Source organism: Cyrtonyx montezumae, unplaced genomic scaffold, assembly GCF_038088225.1.
Source record: "Cyrtonyx montezumae isolate F1298 unplaced genomic scaffold, pur_monq_1.0 scaffold_10, whole genome shotgun sequence".
NCBI classification, from domain to species: domain Eukaryota; kingdom Metazoa; phylum Chordata; class Aves; order Galliformes; family Odontophoridae; genus Cyrtonyx; species Cyrtonyx montezumae.
The window spans coordinates 45,920,636-45,935,633 of NW_027071826.1; the positions used below are offsets into that span (position 1 = coordinate 45,920,636).

Sequence of the window (14,998 nt, forward strand, 5' to 3'; positions counted from 1 at the left end):
ATCTCTTTTATTCATTCATACTTCTTTTTCAGATCGCATGTGGCTCAGAGCATAATCTGGCAGTAGTTGGTAAGTAGCTTAATTTTGTATCAATCCTGTCACTTTTTTTTCATTTATAAGTAGCACGAGATGAAAGAAGAATGTGCACATCAAACATACTGAGTAAGGGCATTGTGCAGAGCAGCTGGGAGAAGGAAAACAGTGTATAGCTGTGGAGAAAAGAGGAAGAGAAATCTGTAGCCTGACTGGTACTGATGAAAATAATGCCCTTGTTGACCAGCCAATGTAATGGGAGGGAGGGAGAGAGGAGGGCTCTGGTGGATGTAACAGCAAAATATGTTCTCTGTTTTTAGATGGAGCCACTGCAACGATTCAAACCCCAGATTTGGGGTAACACCTGAGCTTGGAGCTTGCCAAAAGTATCTTTGTTTAAAAGGGAAATTTTCAGTGAAAAAAATCCTTACTGAAGATTGGAAAATCTTCAGTATTTTGGTCAGTGCTAGGGTTCTTTAGTACTCAATAATATAATGCTGCCGCTATAACAATCATAGAAGTATTAGGAGGCTAATGCTGCTCTAAGAACTGAATTTTGTGTACTAATTCCAATAACAGTCAGATTCTTGCTTTCATGTGATGAGTTGATAACTGAAGCTTGGTACATGATTGCTATTGTTTTTTTTTTTCTTTACATATAAATATAAATTAAATGTGAATTTTCAGATATTTAATAAAGGTCAGCATAACTATCCTGCTTAACAGGGTGAGAGAGACAGAGGAATGCTGTGCTAATCAGAGCTGAAAATAAAACCAATATCTTCTCAATTTCACTCAGCATCCACAGACATTGCTGATGGCCATGACTGATGTATTAAGGTGTCAAAGGAAGAGTATCCTTAATTTTCTTGAATGCAATATAACAGGCCTGCATAAACCTGCTATTTGGTAGGAAACATGCATTTCATATCCTGTTTTTAAGGTATTTGTTTTGGCTAGGTTATTATCAGTTTCATCAAGTGGACACTGAAGGGTTTTTCTGTATACATAAAATATAATTTTCTAATTGTGTCTCTAAAATTAAACCTCATATCGACTTCTTAAAATTCTACTTAATTTATATGACTGGCTTAAGGAGAAGATTTTTCTTCTTTCTCCCTGCTTGTTCAGTGTCACTTAACATATATTAATTGTCAAGCTGGTGCTTCTGAATGTCAAATGAAAGGCAGTCTGAGGAATCCCATTGTGTTTCTTGTTGAACTGATGAAGTAAGTGTATTGCTAGCAGATTCCTCCAGTGTCCATGAAGGCCAAACACTGAGTTTGAGAAACCTTCTCTCTCTTTATGTCCTTTTAAGATTTCTACCTTTTAGGCTGAAATCACTGGAAAAAATGGATGGTGAGAGAATTTGTAGAAGTGAGGTATGTTGGAGTAGGATCTCTAAACGCATCATCATCTCATATGCCTGTTAAAGCTTTGCCCTACTTCCATTGAATTCAATGGGAGAATTATCAGTCCAGAAGCTAGTCATTTTTATTCTAAGTACAACAGAAATACATTACTTTTTTTGAACTTAAGTACTGTTATACATTTTATTTTTGAATTGATCTTTTGTATTTGCTTTTAAAAGATTGACTTCAGAATGTTTTATGGTAAGATTTCTCCATTGCGTGTCGCTCTTTGTTCAAAGCAGTTAGCTGTTTTACTCTTTATACACAGCTTTCATTAAGTACTTCCATTTGATTGTATTGTTTTAATAGTAACTTATAATTCAAGCAGTGTTTATTTCCTACAACTACATAATAATATTCTTAATTGGTAACACTTGAGTGATTGACTTTTAGACTGAAATAACTCTGATTCAATGTGAGAGGTGAACCAAAATGCACACACCTTTTAACATTAGAATACTCAAGCTGAGATTTCTGGTTGCATATACAAATGCTTGTGCCTACTTAGTTGTCTCATCTTTTAAACAGAAGCATTTTAAAGAGAGCAGCTGTAACTGTGATTTGTTTCACAAATACTGAAGCAACGTTCCAGTCATCTTGCTGGAGACATGAACTGATCTGAAGGGCTTAGCTAGCAGGTGATTTTTCCCATGTTACTTTATATAGTTTGCGTCCACTTTGTTCAGTTACTTGATTTTCTTTACTTGCTTCCTCTTACTGAAAGAACAAAATTTGGTTGTTATCTTCATTGTAATGAACCAACTCCTTTTTCATGGGCAAAACTGAAAGAAATTTGATTTTCGTTTGATCACAAGGTTAATGTTGTAGAAAGGATGAGATATGTGTCTAATTTGTCTAAAAGGTAGTAAATTATAAGTAGTACTTAGAACTTGAGATTTATGTTTTTTCATGTACTAAATTCAGTGAAAGCATTTACATTTTTTGTTTTGTTTGGAGTTATCTTGGGATACTGATTTGAATATTTGAAAACATTGTGATGTTTTATGTGAAAAGGAAAATCCCTACTTGATATGGCAGAATGTTGTACTTCTCACTTCAGTCAAGAATTAATCATCCTGGGATCCAGCCTATTTTTGGTAGGAAAAATAATGTTGGGTCACATCTCACATATGAAAAACACCTGGTAGTGAGAACTGTATATGTACTCAGGACAAGAAAAGCTGACTTTTCAGTCCGAGTTTCATAGCTGCACTCTGCAGCACTGAATGTCATGATATTAAGACAATAATTGAAAAGTGGAGTGAGACCAATCACAGTGACAAAGCTGAGTGTTTTCAGGTTTGAGAATCTGTAGTGCTTTCAAGAATGAAAAAGAAGGTTTGATTCTTATCCTGAAAAGCGTGTGCTTAAAAATTCTATTTATGGAGAAGACTCTTACCAGATTCCTCCTACCTGACCCCACTAAGAATAGATCCTCCTTTAAATAAAATATTTTTTTAAATTGAAGAGAAAAAAATATCCTTTGAGAACACTTAATGTGCCACATGTGGCTTATACAATCCTGCGACTTAAATGATAAAGCTCTAGTAGCTCTACAAATATACAGTTGGTATAAAGAAAGGCATGTGTTGACTATAACCACAGGGTGCAGAACAGGATTCCTCCAAGAGCCCCCCAGATGCAGATGTCCTATTTTAAAAAGAATTAAACCCATAAATGCTATTCAGTCTTCATTTTTTGACTATACTTCAAAGAGTTACAAGAATGTTGCTTCTATAGTCTGGCTTCCAAAAATCTGGTGAAATATGATATACCCCTTTTTGGTTGTCCTTTCAATCTTTTTCTCACCTGTATAACATATAAGAGTCTTTTAAAAGAAAGCTGTTGGAGGGTATGTAGGGAGAAGTGCTTATTTTAAAAACACAAAACACAGTTTTAAAAGCTTGCTATATGGTTTGTGCATGCCTTCAGTAATGCAGTGCATGGTACCATGTCTAATTGGTGATTTTTCTGCAAATGTAGTGGGTAACTTGGGTGTTTTAAGTATTTTTGTGCTTTTAGAAGAAATTGACATGGATTCTTCAGGTATGTTTTTTTCTAGTCAGGCATTCTGAAAAGGAAATGCATTGGGGAACGTGGCTGCCTGAAATGGTGAGCGTGGCTTTTTCTGGCACTTTCATGCTCAGCAGGATGAACTCTGTTTTTTGCTCAGGGTTATGTCATCTGCTTTCTTGGAGAATTCAGAATGCTTTTAAAACTACTTCTCAGCTTTCTGGTAAATAACAGCCCCCTTCAGAGAAGGTTCAGATTTGTCTCCTGTAGCTGTGCTTGCTGTATTTCTGAGCAAGAGTTCTATTTCAAGATTCTGTCTCATCTGTGACTCACGTGCGAACAGTGCTGTAAATACCCTGACACGGCGTTCACGTTCCTCTGAAGCTGCAAGTCATCACTGGGGAGTGTACAGTAAAGCTAAATTTAATAGAATAACACTCTTTGTCAAGGAAACTTGAGGGGAAAAAAAACCAAACACATACCTCCATTCAAATGGCAGGTAGTGCTTCAAATCCCCTGGAGTAAAATGTGTAGTATCTTTAGAGAGACAGTACTAAAGCAGTTACTGCATCATCTGTTAATGTTTATTTCTTATTTTGTGATGTTGGAAGAGCATAACAGTTACGGACTGGAGAACAGATGTGATCAAAATGACAAACTCAAATGTGGGGAACTGGCGACGGGCATCCTGAAGTGGTTATGGTGGAGGTGGCACCCTGCTTGCTTTGCTTCCACACTTTGGAATAAGGAAGCTGAAGGCTTCTTCTGCTGGAGCCCCTGCCTCGTTACTAACAAGGTCACATTCTTTAGTTAAGTTCCATGAGTCCAACTAAATTACTGTAAAGAACATCAGTGGAGGAAGTGCTGTAACAGACTGTGAAAGGCATGTTTCTATGACAGAGCGAGAGCCAATTGGGAGAGGCTGCTGGGCAGATCATTGCTGTGGTGGCAGCATTATTTAGATGTTCACAGCAGCCCTCCAAAGCAGCAGATGCAGTCATTCAGTCCCAGGGGTGCTAAGCATGCTGTCATAAAGAGAAAATCATGAATTCTCTCTTGCTTTTCATATTGGCATAGTGTTCAGAGGAATCTCCAGCATACACAGCGGAGGGCACTGGTGTTCAGTGAGGAGCCTCAGTCTGATCCTCTATTGCTTTATTTATTATGCATGAAAAATCCCAGTGCAGCCAGGGTCTCTATTGTAAGGATTCCTGGCAGAGCAGCATGGAGTCATGTTGCAGCACGCTGTCTCTTTGCACTGCTGCACTAATCGCATTCTCTGCTTATTAAAGGGCACCTGGCAGGACTTTGAGTAACCATTGCTGTTGTCATTTTCATGGAGGTTATATGTCAGCCTTCTAAATCTGTTCCCTGGCAAGGAGAATGAATTTTGCGTGTCATTTGGCTGTTAGTGTGACTTTGACTATTAAAATAGCTCATTGAAATAGAGACTGCCTTGGTACCATTCATTGTCAAAAGCTGCCTTGCTTATGTAATTACCTGAGCACCTGGCTATGTGCAGGTGCTTTCTGCCTACCTAAGCATAGGTCTGACACCACAGTTCTGCTGTTGCATTTAGATTCAGTGAGCCCAAAGTGAGCTGTTCGACTTTCTTTCATTCGATGATACTTTTTCATAGCATGTTTCATAGTCCTGGTAAATGAATTGTCTTCTGGCAGAAAAGCAACTGATCAGGAATTCGAAATGTTTCATTTCTTGTTACTTCTAGCAAGTTACACTCATGAGTCTGATTCCCTAATATCCCTGAGCTTCTTTTCCAAGGTTAATAGTAAACCAGGCTGCCAGCTATTCTATACATTTGTGGGCGTAGGTGATGAGGAGGGAAATGTGGAGATACTGACTTGAGCAAAAACACTTTGAGACTAAAAAAGTTTTGTATTGATTGAATTGTCTGAAGTCAGTGGACATGGACACTGACCATAGGCAAGGGAGGACGTGCTCAAAAAGCCAATTAGATCCACAAGATAAAATAGACTTGTACAGCAGGAAAATTCTAGAGCTTAGAACAAGATCTGCCTTTGTTGCATCTTCCATTGTCTGAATTAAAGCCTAGGTTTAAGAGCTGCCATCTGCTCCAGGCTTTGTCATTCCATTGCTGCATGATTTGGGGCAGTTTGACTCAGCAGAAAGCTTTGTTCGCCTTTCTATTTTCTCTGTGTGTCTTGTCAATTTCAGTTGTGAAATCTTTGGAAGAAAAGCTGCCTCTTATTGTATTTTAGTGTCACCTACCATAATAGAACCTGATTTTTGTTGTTGTTGTTTTGTTTTTGTTTCTTTCTTTGTAATACTGCAGTAAAACTAATGATGCTTAGAATCATTTTCCTTGAAGAGTCAATTTTAAAATATAATCAATCTTTGTTTGTATGTCTCTCTCTTATATCATTTAGCATATAAACAGATAGTAATGCAAAGCTTGTCATATTGTTTATGGAATGATTTCCTGCAGTTACCAGACTCCCAGTTGTAAAAAGACTTCACTGAACCTCACATATCACTCTTGTGCTAGCTCACAGTTTGTATAGAGTTAAGCTCTTGTGCAGTGGCTCTCATTATGCTTCTTGGAAGATACCGTGCCCTATCCATGGGGATAATTCTGCTGCGTCAAGAACCCCGTTAAGAGGTAAGCATGTGATGTTAACCTCTGGTGACAGCTAAAACCAGCAAGCTGGAACTATGAGTAGCAGTTAGACAAGATAATTATCGTGAGAAGATTGGAAACAACCTGCAAACGCTAGGCAAGAATTTCATTGAAGCAGAATGAGGGAAGCCCTTTCTTACAGCTATTGGTGAAGAGGAAAGGTTGTTCCTCCTGAGTTTTGAAAATGATGGAGGATCAGAAAGTTCTGAAGAGTAGGAGCCACAATACAAATGGATGCAATCCTTCCTCAGTCAGAGGGTTCAGTGGATTGATATAAGTATTTAGAAAGCAAATTAGATTTCATTATATTTGTTCACTCAGAGGCTTTTAAGTGGAGCAATTACTTTAAAATAGAATAAAAATATATCCAGTATATTCAAGGCATATTTATCTTAATTTTTAAGGAAGCAAATGGGAGTAACAAAAAGTCACCCTTCTCACTGCAGAAAGATTTAAGAGTTTGTTATTTATAAAATGGAATAAGGCAAAGGACTAATGTCTAGCTTCAGGGGCTTATCTAGAGCATGCAGTAGGGATGCTCACTGAAGTAAAAGCACAAGGCCAGCAGTGCGGTTGAAGGCTTTTTAATACACTGCATGTGAAGGCTTCAGTACTGAGTGACACACAAGTGAGCTGAACTGATAATTCTGGGGTCTGTGTGTGCAATAGCCTTAATGCTTAGGCTGCTGCTTGCACGTTTGCATGTACTCACTAGCCCCCGGTCCTTTATGGAGCACAAAGAGTATTTTCTGTCAGTGCGCCTACTATTGTATGTGACCTCGGCCTGAGAGATGCTAGTGTGAGGATACATAGGAGACTTAGCAAGGCTGGTGATGAAGCAGAGCTGCTCCTGGGACAAGATACATATCCCTGACACAGCTTACAAAGCTGGCTGTAATTGCACAGGATTAAATGCATGTCTCAAAGCATGCTCTTGTAAAACAAGGTGGACGGGGAATTGTTTCTCCAGCTTTCCACAACAAGGGTAGAGTGTTTTCCTGCTTTGGGATTTAGGACTTTGAACTTGAAGGTACTGGAAACTGTAGCAGAGAAAATCTAGAAGTGTTAGCTGACAAGCGTGACTGTTTTACTAATAACACATCATTTCCCCAAAAGAAGCCACCATTCAAGCTTGCAAGCCTGAAGCAAACTTTCAGGGTAAAAATAAAGCATGTTTATTAAATCTCGTGGATTCTGGAGAAGTATCTCATAAATGATTAGGACAGAAAAGCCAAATAGGAGATGAAAAGTAAAAGGTAATTTTTACAATTAGGCCAACTTGACTTTTTTTTTTTTTAACTTGTTTTATTCAAATGCTTCTTTATGAAAGGGAAGTAACAAAGTAGTTAAAGTTCAGAATGCTTCTAAGACTATTTTCTCTGTACTTCTTCCTCTACTTTTTGCAAAGTCTCTCAGAAGCAACCAGGCTAAACCATGACTTACGTTTGAGAAATATTTTCTTTTTGGATTGTTGGGTTTGTTTTTATAAGGAGAAGGTGAGGACAGAAAGCTACACTTAGTGGGACCTTAAGAGGCATTTAGCACAATACATTACATTTCTTGTGGAGCTGCAAGAAGGATTAATACGTTTATGTTAATCAAAGGGAATCAGGACAAGTGTGCAAGTCATTTATGGCACAGTTCAAACATAACTATAGAAGCAAGAAGCTGAATTAAGTGAGACTGCTGCTACTTTGGCAGTTCTTGGTGCCTATCAATCTTGGAGGAGTGAACTACCTGTATTGTATATAACATTTTTGTGATAGATCTAAACTTGCTAAAGATGGTAGCAGTCAATGTTCTTAATAAAAAAAAACAACAACAAAAAAAAGCAACCTCAAACCCTAATGATTTTAAAAATAATGTGACAAGTCCTCTTTGATAGATTTCCAGTACAGATAGTGATGTTTTCCATAGCACAAGTGTTCTGGCCTAAATACTCCTCTCCTCTACAAATCTAATGGATTAATTACCTTGAAAAGAGGATACACGATATATTGATTTTTGGCTTGAACATTACTTACATATATTACAACACCTATTTGCTAAATGGAATGTTTTCTAGAAAGGCATTCACGTGATGCCAAGAATTCATATTTCAGCACTGCTTGCTTGTCTTTTCTCTTAGTGCAGATTTAGCATCTTACTATATCCCTACTGCGTAGTTTTGTGTTGGAATAAATTCCTAGATTGCTATAAAATTATGTTGATGGGAAACATGGGCCTAAGGCAATAGGTGGAAGAGACGAAACTCACACATCAACTGATAAAAAGACACAAAGTTGTGTGTGCAACTCTGCTCTTACAGATGGATAATACTCACTTGCTCTGAGTATGAGGGAGCCTAGCAGGTATATTTATTATTTCTAAACCTTTTTTTTTTCTAAAATATCTTCATCTGGCTAACTTGTTGATCTACCACGGTGAAATTTCTTATCCTTCTACCAGCCACGAGAGTGACATCTCATGTTCTTTGTGACCTTTTCTTTGAATTTTTCAGATCTAGGCTCTGCTGGGGAACTTCACAAAATAGCAGATTCTCAGTTTTGGTATTGTGACCTCTGGTACTGGTGACTTAAAAATCCATAAGCTGTTCTCAGATCTCCTCTTTTACTCGCCTTGTAAAAGTGAATTAGGCTGTTCGCTATTCCCCAGTGTACTTCTGCCAGTGAGACTTTCTGTAATGCATGACAATCTCCTTCTGATGAGTGAAGGACGTGCGTGGCTAGAAAACTTCAGTTTCTATTTTTCTCAGTGAGAAAGAACTTCTGTCACTCAAATTTTGAACCTGGTGATCTTCTTTTTACCTTGTGAATGATATTCTGAACACTAACTTAAAAAACTTGACAGTTTTCTGTTAAGGTATGTCATTAATCACCTCTCCTTCTTTACACACTTTGCTAATAATGGTCCAAATGTTTAGACTGTCATGGTCTGGTGGCAAATCTGAGTTGCCAAGAGAGAACGAGTAAGCACATGCTTTTCTGTAGATGTAGAAAATATTTAGAGGTCGTCTTCTCTATGCTTTTGATTTTCAGAGACACCAACTGCTATCTTGCTGAGTTGAGACATCTCAGAAAATGCGAGGGATAACAGGCAACACAAATCCATATAATATTTCAGTTCTGAGTAAGGAGCTCACTTCTCTTGAAAGGTACATTTGCTTTGGCTTACAACTTCCTTTTATGTTTTTTTTTTCCTTAAGCTGTTTCTCTTGTCCTGTTTTTTCAGTTCTGGACATTTCAAGGTTGCCTTTTTAAATTGAATGAGATGAAATGTGTATATCTTAAGGCCTTCCAACCCATTGTAGTTCTAAATGAACACATGGGAAAATCACTGTGAGATGTGTGATGGTAAAAGGCATATATATGCACAAGGGGTAAAGACGGTTTTGTAATGTAGCCTGCTGAATTTGATTGTATTAACCAGAAAGTTGGTAGCTGTTGCTTTTGCCAACATGTATATTTTTGACAATACTGATTTAAAAGGTAATTGCACCATCAAAATTGTTCCCTAGTTTTGATAAGACCAATTGATAATCTGTTACTGTTTCCCACTGATGAAATACAGTAGATCAAACCTGTGACCTTTACTTTAAGGAGACTTCTGTAACTGAGCCACTCAGATGGGATTATTTTAGAAATCAGTTGCATATGAATTCTCATATTTATGCTTTATGTGAAACAGGTATAACAAATTTAGAGCACTCAGTGGTTCTCTGTGATGCAGACTCACTGCATGGGTAATTCTGGCCTTTTCATAGAAAAAGAAGTTTGTATTTGGGCATGAAAATTAGCAATTTTATTTCTCTCTTTTGCAGAGAGGGGAAGTCTCATTAGTCGCTGTGTCCTTCCACAAGTTGTTGGGCAGCTCTGTCATGATCTCATTTGTGGTCCCTGAATATGACTTCAGCATCTTCTGTTACAGGATTTTTTGGTGGGTTATGAAATGATTTGTACATTTAGACATGCCCATTTAACCTGGAGCCTTCTTTAGTCCCATCAGTGCAGTACAAAAAAGCACCAGGCCGGAAGAGGGCAGTTGCAAGTCTCCCTAGAGATAAAAACATAGCTCTCAGTTTACACTATTTTTGGAGGGTTCATCTTCCCTGTTGTAATCTTAACGTTCATATGAACCTTTTCTATTGGCCTGAAAGAGGAAAAAAAGTTAAAGAAATCAGCATTTGATGTCCTTTCTGTTCTACCGCTCTACTTTATTTTTAAGCTTTTTTTGGTCCCAATAATCACTTCCCCACCTATTGATTAAAGGAGGCAGGAATCCCAAATCATTCTGTTTATATCCAAACCTTGTGGCACCTGCAATTCATAACAGGAACGGTATGATGATTTGCTGTCTCTCTAATGATACTCAGGTTCCCTCAGTAACTGCAAAGCAAGATTCTTCATAGCTAAATTCTGGATACCTTAAAATAGGAAAGCTGAAATACTACTGTATATCCCTTGTAGATTTGTTGAGTAAAGAAGCAGTCACTTTTTTTTTTTTAAGCACTGTAGTAAAGTAACCTTGTTCTGTTGACAAGTTCAGCACGAGTCTTGTGTAATATTTCTCTGTCTGCTTTGGGTCCTCCTCCTTCTCCCATCTGCCACCTTCTCACTCTAAGGAAAGGAAACTCCATTCTGTCAAAGCAAAGTGCCAATGAAAAATGAGAAAAGGCTTTTAAGAGCAGGCTTTGGATGAAGCTGTTCAATGAAATCAAATTTGTATAATCACAGCTCACTATAGCTGTGCTCTGAATACCTGGCAAAAGGTTAAGGCTAACACGTAGTAAGATGCAGTTGCTTCAGTGAGGGATGTTGAATTGAATAAGGCAGAAGAAAAAGGGAAGCAGGCAGGCAGAATCATTCACTGAGGCCGCATTGGCCTTTGGTTCCTTCAGTTGGTGCTCAGTGATAGCATGATGTTTGCAAGGAAAACAGCATACATGCTAGATAAGCAAATGGATTCCCCAGCAAGCAAATCAAAGAACAGAAAACAAATGAGCTCTTTTCTCTGACTATCGAGGGTAATTAGCTGAAGTATCATAATCGAAATGGATGCTCCATTTTGTACTGTATCCATTTTGAGTATATGGTGCACCTCATGTTGAAGTACCCTGCTTCATAGGCTCCCTATTTCCAAACACTGTGAACTTGTGCTCTGTGAAGCTGTCACTTTCTAACTTGTAGAATTGTTTCCCTTTGCACAGTATTTTCCCTTCTGCCTGATACGGGCTTGCAAATTCAGTGTGAGCAATTATAGCCCAAGAACAGTGAAGCTGTAATCATTACAGAGGCTTTGTGCCTTCATTTAAGTCTCCAGGACTGGAGCTCAAACCTGATGATTGTGTTGAGTGGCAATGAATATGCTGAGTTTCATCCTAATCCCTTGTGATCATATGTCCACAACTGACAAACTTCTTATAACACTGGAGAATTTTAGGACCGTTTTTACATCTGTAGCTAACGAAAGACTTTAGTCTCCAGCATGTGCAAATTTTCCATCTTCATCATTGAACATGTTACTTCGGAACAGCAGCACCAGAGGAGAAGGGAGATAGCTAATATGCCAGTGACACAAACTAAACCAGAATGCTTATACCTTAAGGGACTTCTCATCTTAAAGAAAAATTCCCCTTCTACTCTGAATACATAACAAGTAGACCTCAGTGACTGATCCTGCTTATTTCCGACCTGTTTTTGTCATGCATTTTACTATTCAAAACACAGTGTTTAAATATAGTGAGGAAACTAAGAAGATGAAATGTATTATACTGGTCAGGGTGTCCTCTGAGAAGTGACTGTGATAAACAGCTTCAGTGGCAAGTTTTCAATTGTCTGTGTTATGCTGTGGTCCAAATGCCAAACAATGTGCAGGTCTATGTAATTTTAGCTATGAGCTGTGTTTATGTTAACATGATTTCATACTTAAGGTTTATATTCATGGTTTTGTCTTGGGCTGAGCGGCCCTTGTGCTGTGTTAGCTCAGCACAGCCCTGGGGCTGTCACTGCAGGCTGTAGAGCAGCAGGAGCCTTCCCCTCCACTGTCTTAGCAGCCCTGGCAGGGATCCAGTGTGATCGGACACATCATCAGTGGCCACTCCTCAGCCATATAAGAACAACTGTCCCAGCCTTTTGCTCGGATGTAATGACTTGTAAGGACAGTTAAATGTACCTGTGAGTGTGTAGGTATACTTCAATTGTCTGACACTTTTCTACTGGTTTAGCAGCGTTTAATTCTGTGCATTTTTTTATGCAAAAGCTTCCAGTTACCTTTCATAATTGGTTGTGGAATGTTGGCCGTTTTCTTGTCTCTGGGTTTCAGGTAGCCTTTCAGTGAGCCAGACCCTTCCTGAAGTATCTGTGTTCCCTTTGGTACAGTGACAGGAAGCAGCAGCAGCTCAGAAATGATTTGGAAATTCCTATCTTTCTACTGTGCCAAGGATTTAAGAGACCTTGCTTTCCCTAAGAGACAGGTGCGACCTTGGGTTAAACAAGGTTTATCTACATAGCTAATTAGTAATACAGAAAATCTGATGTGTGTCTAACACACCTAATCAGTGTTTCTCCTTGGGAAATAGTTCCCTTGGAACGTGTAGCTGTATAACAACTACTGATATTTTATGAATGAAGCAACTGGGTTCCAAGGCGATCTTTATACACATCTTCTGTGGTTCAAAAAATAAGAATTATATGTTGATAGTGTTATAGGCAACTTTAACAGAAGAAATATATATGAAATATAGATAATTCAGCTTCTATACTAGATAAAGCATGATTTCTTGTTCTTGTAGAAGGCTTCCTTTCTCTGAACTGAAACTATCTTCTGTAAATATTGGGGTTTGCCAGGCTTTTAGCAAATAGAATATAAAAGCAAATAGAATAGAAAACTCTGCAATAATACCATTTCATTTCATATTAACTGTGTGTATATGAAGTCATAAAGAAGCAAAGATGACATAATTTTGATAACCTGATAAGATAGTAACATTTGGGTAGGGTGAGAAGCAATATTGAAGAGCCAACAATGCTACTTTAAATGATGGCTCTGCTAGTAGTTAACGAGTAATTCATCCTGTAGCACCAAATAAGCATATTTTGTCATGACTAGTCAGATTTTCCATGTAAAATCAAAAGGAGGATAATTTTCATATCCTTATTTTAGAATGTTCCTTATTCTGCCTTTATAATTTTGTCCATTTCCTCATTAGTGTTCCTTTCAGAGCCCAAACATGTCAACAGTGATACCATTTTGAGCTCCAAATAAGTGAACCAACATTCTCATTTTCAATGGTGTTTTGCCTATGACAGCTATTTTTAATTTTGCAGCTGCTGAAGACTACAGAATTATGTACAGGCTGATGAGATGGTTTTGCAACTGATGATTTGGCATCTCTATCAGGCAGCTACTTTGCAAGTATTTTTATAGGTGTTAGGAAATGTGGGAGTTTCCAAAGGGTCTCTTCACTGCAGTTGATGCTTCCTGGGGAGAGAGTGAGCAAGTGTGAGGCAAAACAATTAATATTGGATGGAGGTATCCTGCTGGTTTCATATTTGCATTCAAGTGTTCAAAATGGAGTATGAGATGTCAGCTAATTACTTTTTCTCCAACTATGGTTATGAACTGACTGCCTCCTGCGTTTCCTGCGTATTCTGAGCAGTGCTAGTTCCAGGGGGTCATCTAACTGGAGGCTGTTTTTTTTTCCTTGAAAAGGTAGCGTGACTTCTTGGCCACAAGGAGCAACTCCATGTTCAAATCAACCCCGATTGTTGGTTTATTTTTATTTTTTTTAGAACTGGCTTCCCAGCTCAGAATTGAAGATGAAATTGCAGAACCCTACAGTGCTGCAGTGACCTGTGCTTGGTTTTACGTGGGCATTGGAGCTGGCAGGCTTAGGAGTCCACCACTTAGAAAAGTGACTGAGGATGGAAGGCACAGTGAGATGTGGGTGTTAAGATGCCTTACTGAGTTAGGCACCCACACGTTGCTTCACCTACCTTGAGTGCTTATTCAGGTCTCAAGAAGTTTTTCTTTTGTCTTTGCACCAATATTTCTCTAATTTATAATTCACCGTGATAGAAGTTAGGATATGGCACTTAATTTAATTAGTACCTCTGAGTGGTGTGGGCTTAACAGATGGTTGGTAACAGTCCTACATTTTCTTGGATGCTGAATCACAAAAGACTTGATTTTGAAACTCCCCACAGTCAGAAGAGAGTGACATGCAGAACCCAGCCTGAATGATGAGCTGGTTGAAGATTTTAATATTAACCTGCAGAGTTTTGGACTGAATTATATTTTGAAAAGCCTTAGTTTTTTGTTGTTTTAAACCTTTAGCACAAAGTAGATGATGTATTTCGTATTCCTTTCCTACAAAATTCTGTAAATTGATGCATATGTTGTTCTATAGCACATTTAAATACAGTTTAATGTATCCAGGTACTTGGAAAGCTGCACAGATTTTTATCTTAGCAATCTAATCACAGGTAGATCTTGGAAGACTTTTGAGCCTCATTGGCCATCTTTGTATAGTGGATTATTTATTTATTTATTTAATGGGTTTGCAGATTTAATGGAAATTTTGATTTGTGGAATGTGACATTATTCATGGTCAAGAAGGCTTGGATACTTACAAGTTGCTGATGATACAATTAATTAGGTAGTTAAATACTTAAACAAGTAGCCTCTTGGCTTTGTGCTGCAGCTGTGGAAAAACTGTGCAAATAGTTCATTTGAATCTGCAGTGAGCATAGTTGATCAACTATGATTGTTAATTGTCATGCTGATACTAATTTATCTGATAATCTTGTTAGTTATCTGGCCTGTTACATAATCTCATATGACCTCAGAGTATTTTGATAGTATCTCTGAGAATATCTTGTTT

General features: G+C 38.1%; 1 protein-coding gene across 1 annotated transcript in view; it reads left to right on the plus strand.

Annotated features, from left to right (window-relative positions):
- The window catches only part of SERGEF (secretion regulating guanine nucleotide exchange factor), a 123,392-nt gene that overhangs the window by 71,805 nt on the left and 36,589 nt on the right, over nucleotides 1–14,998 (plus strand). The window contains exon 10 of the mRNA XM_065755249.1: nucleotides 33–69. Coding sequence (XP_065611321.1) covers nucleotides 33–69 — 37 coding nt within the window. The remainder of the gene's footprint in view (nucleotides 1–32; nucleotides 70–14,998) is intronic.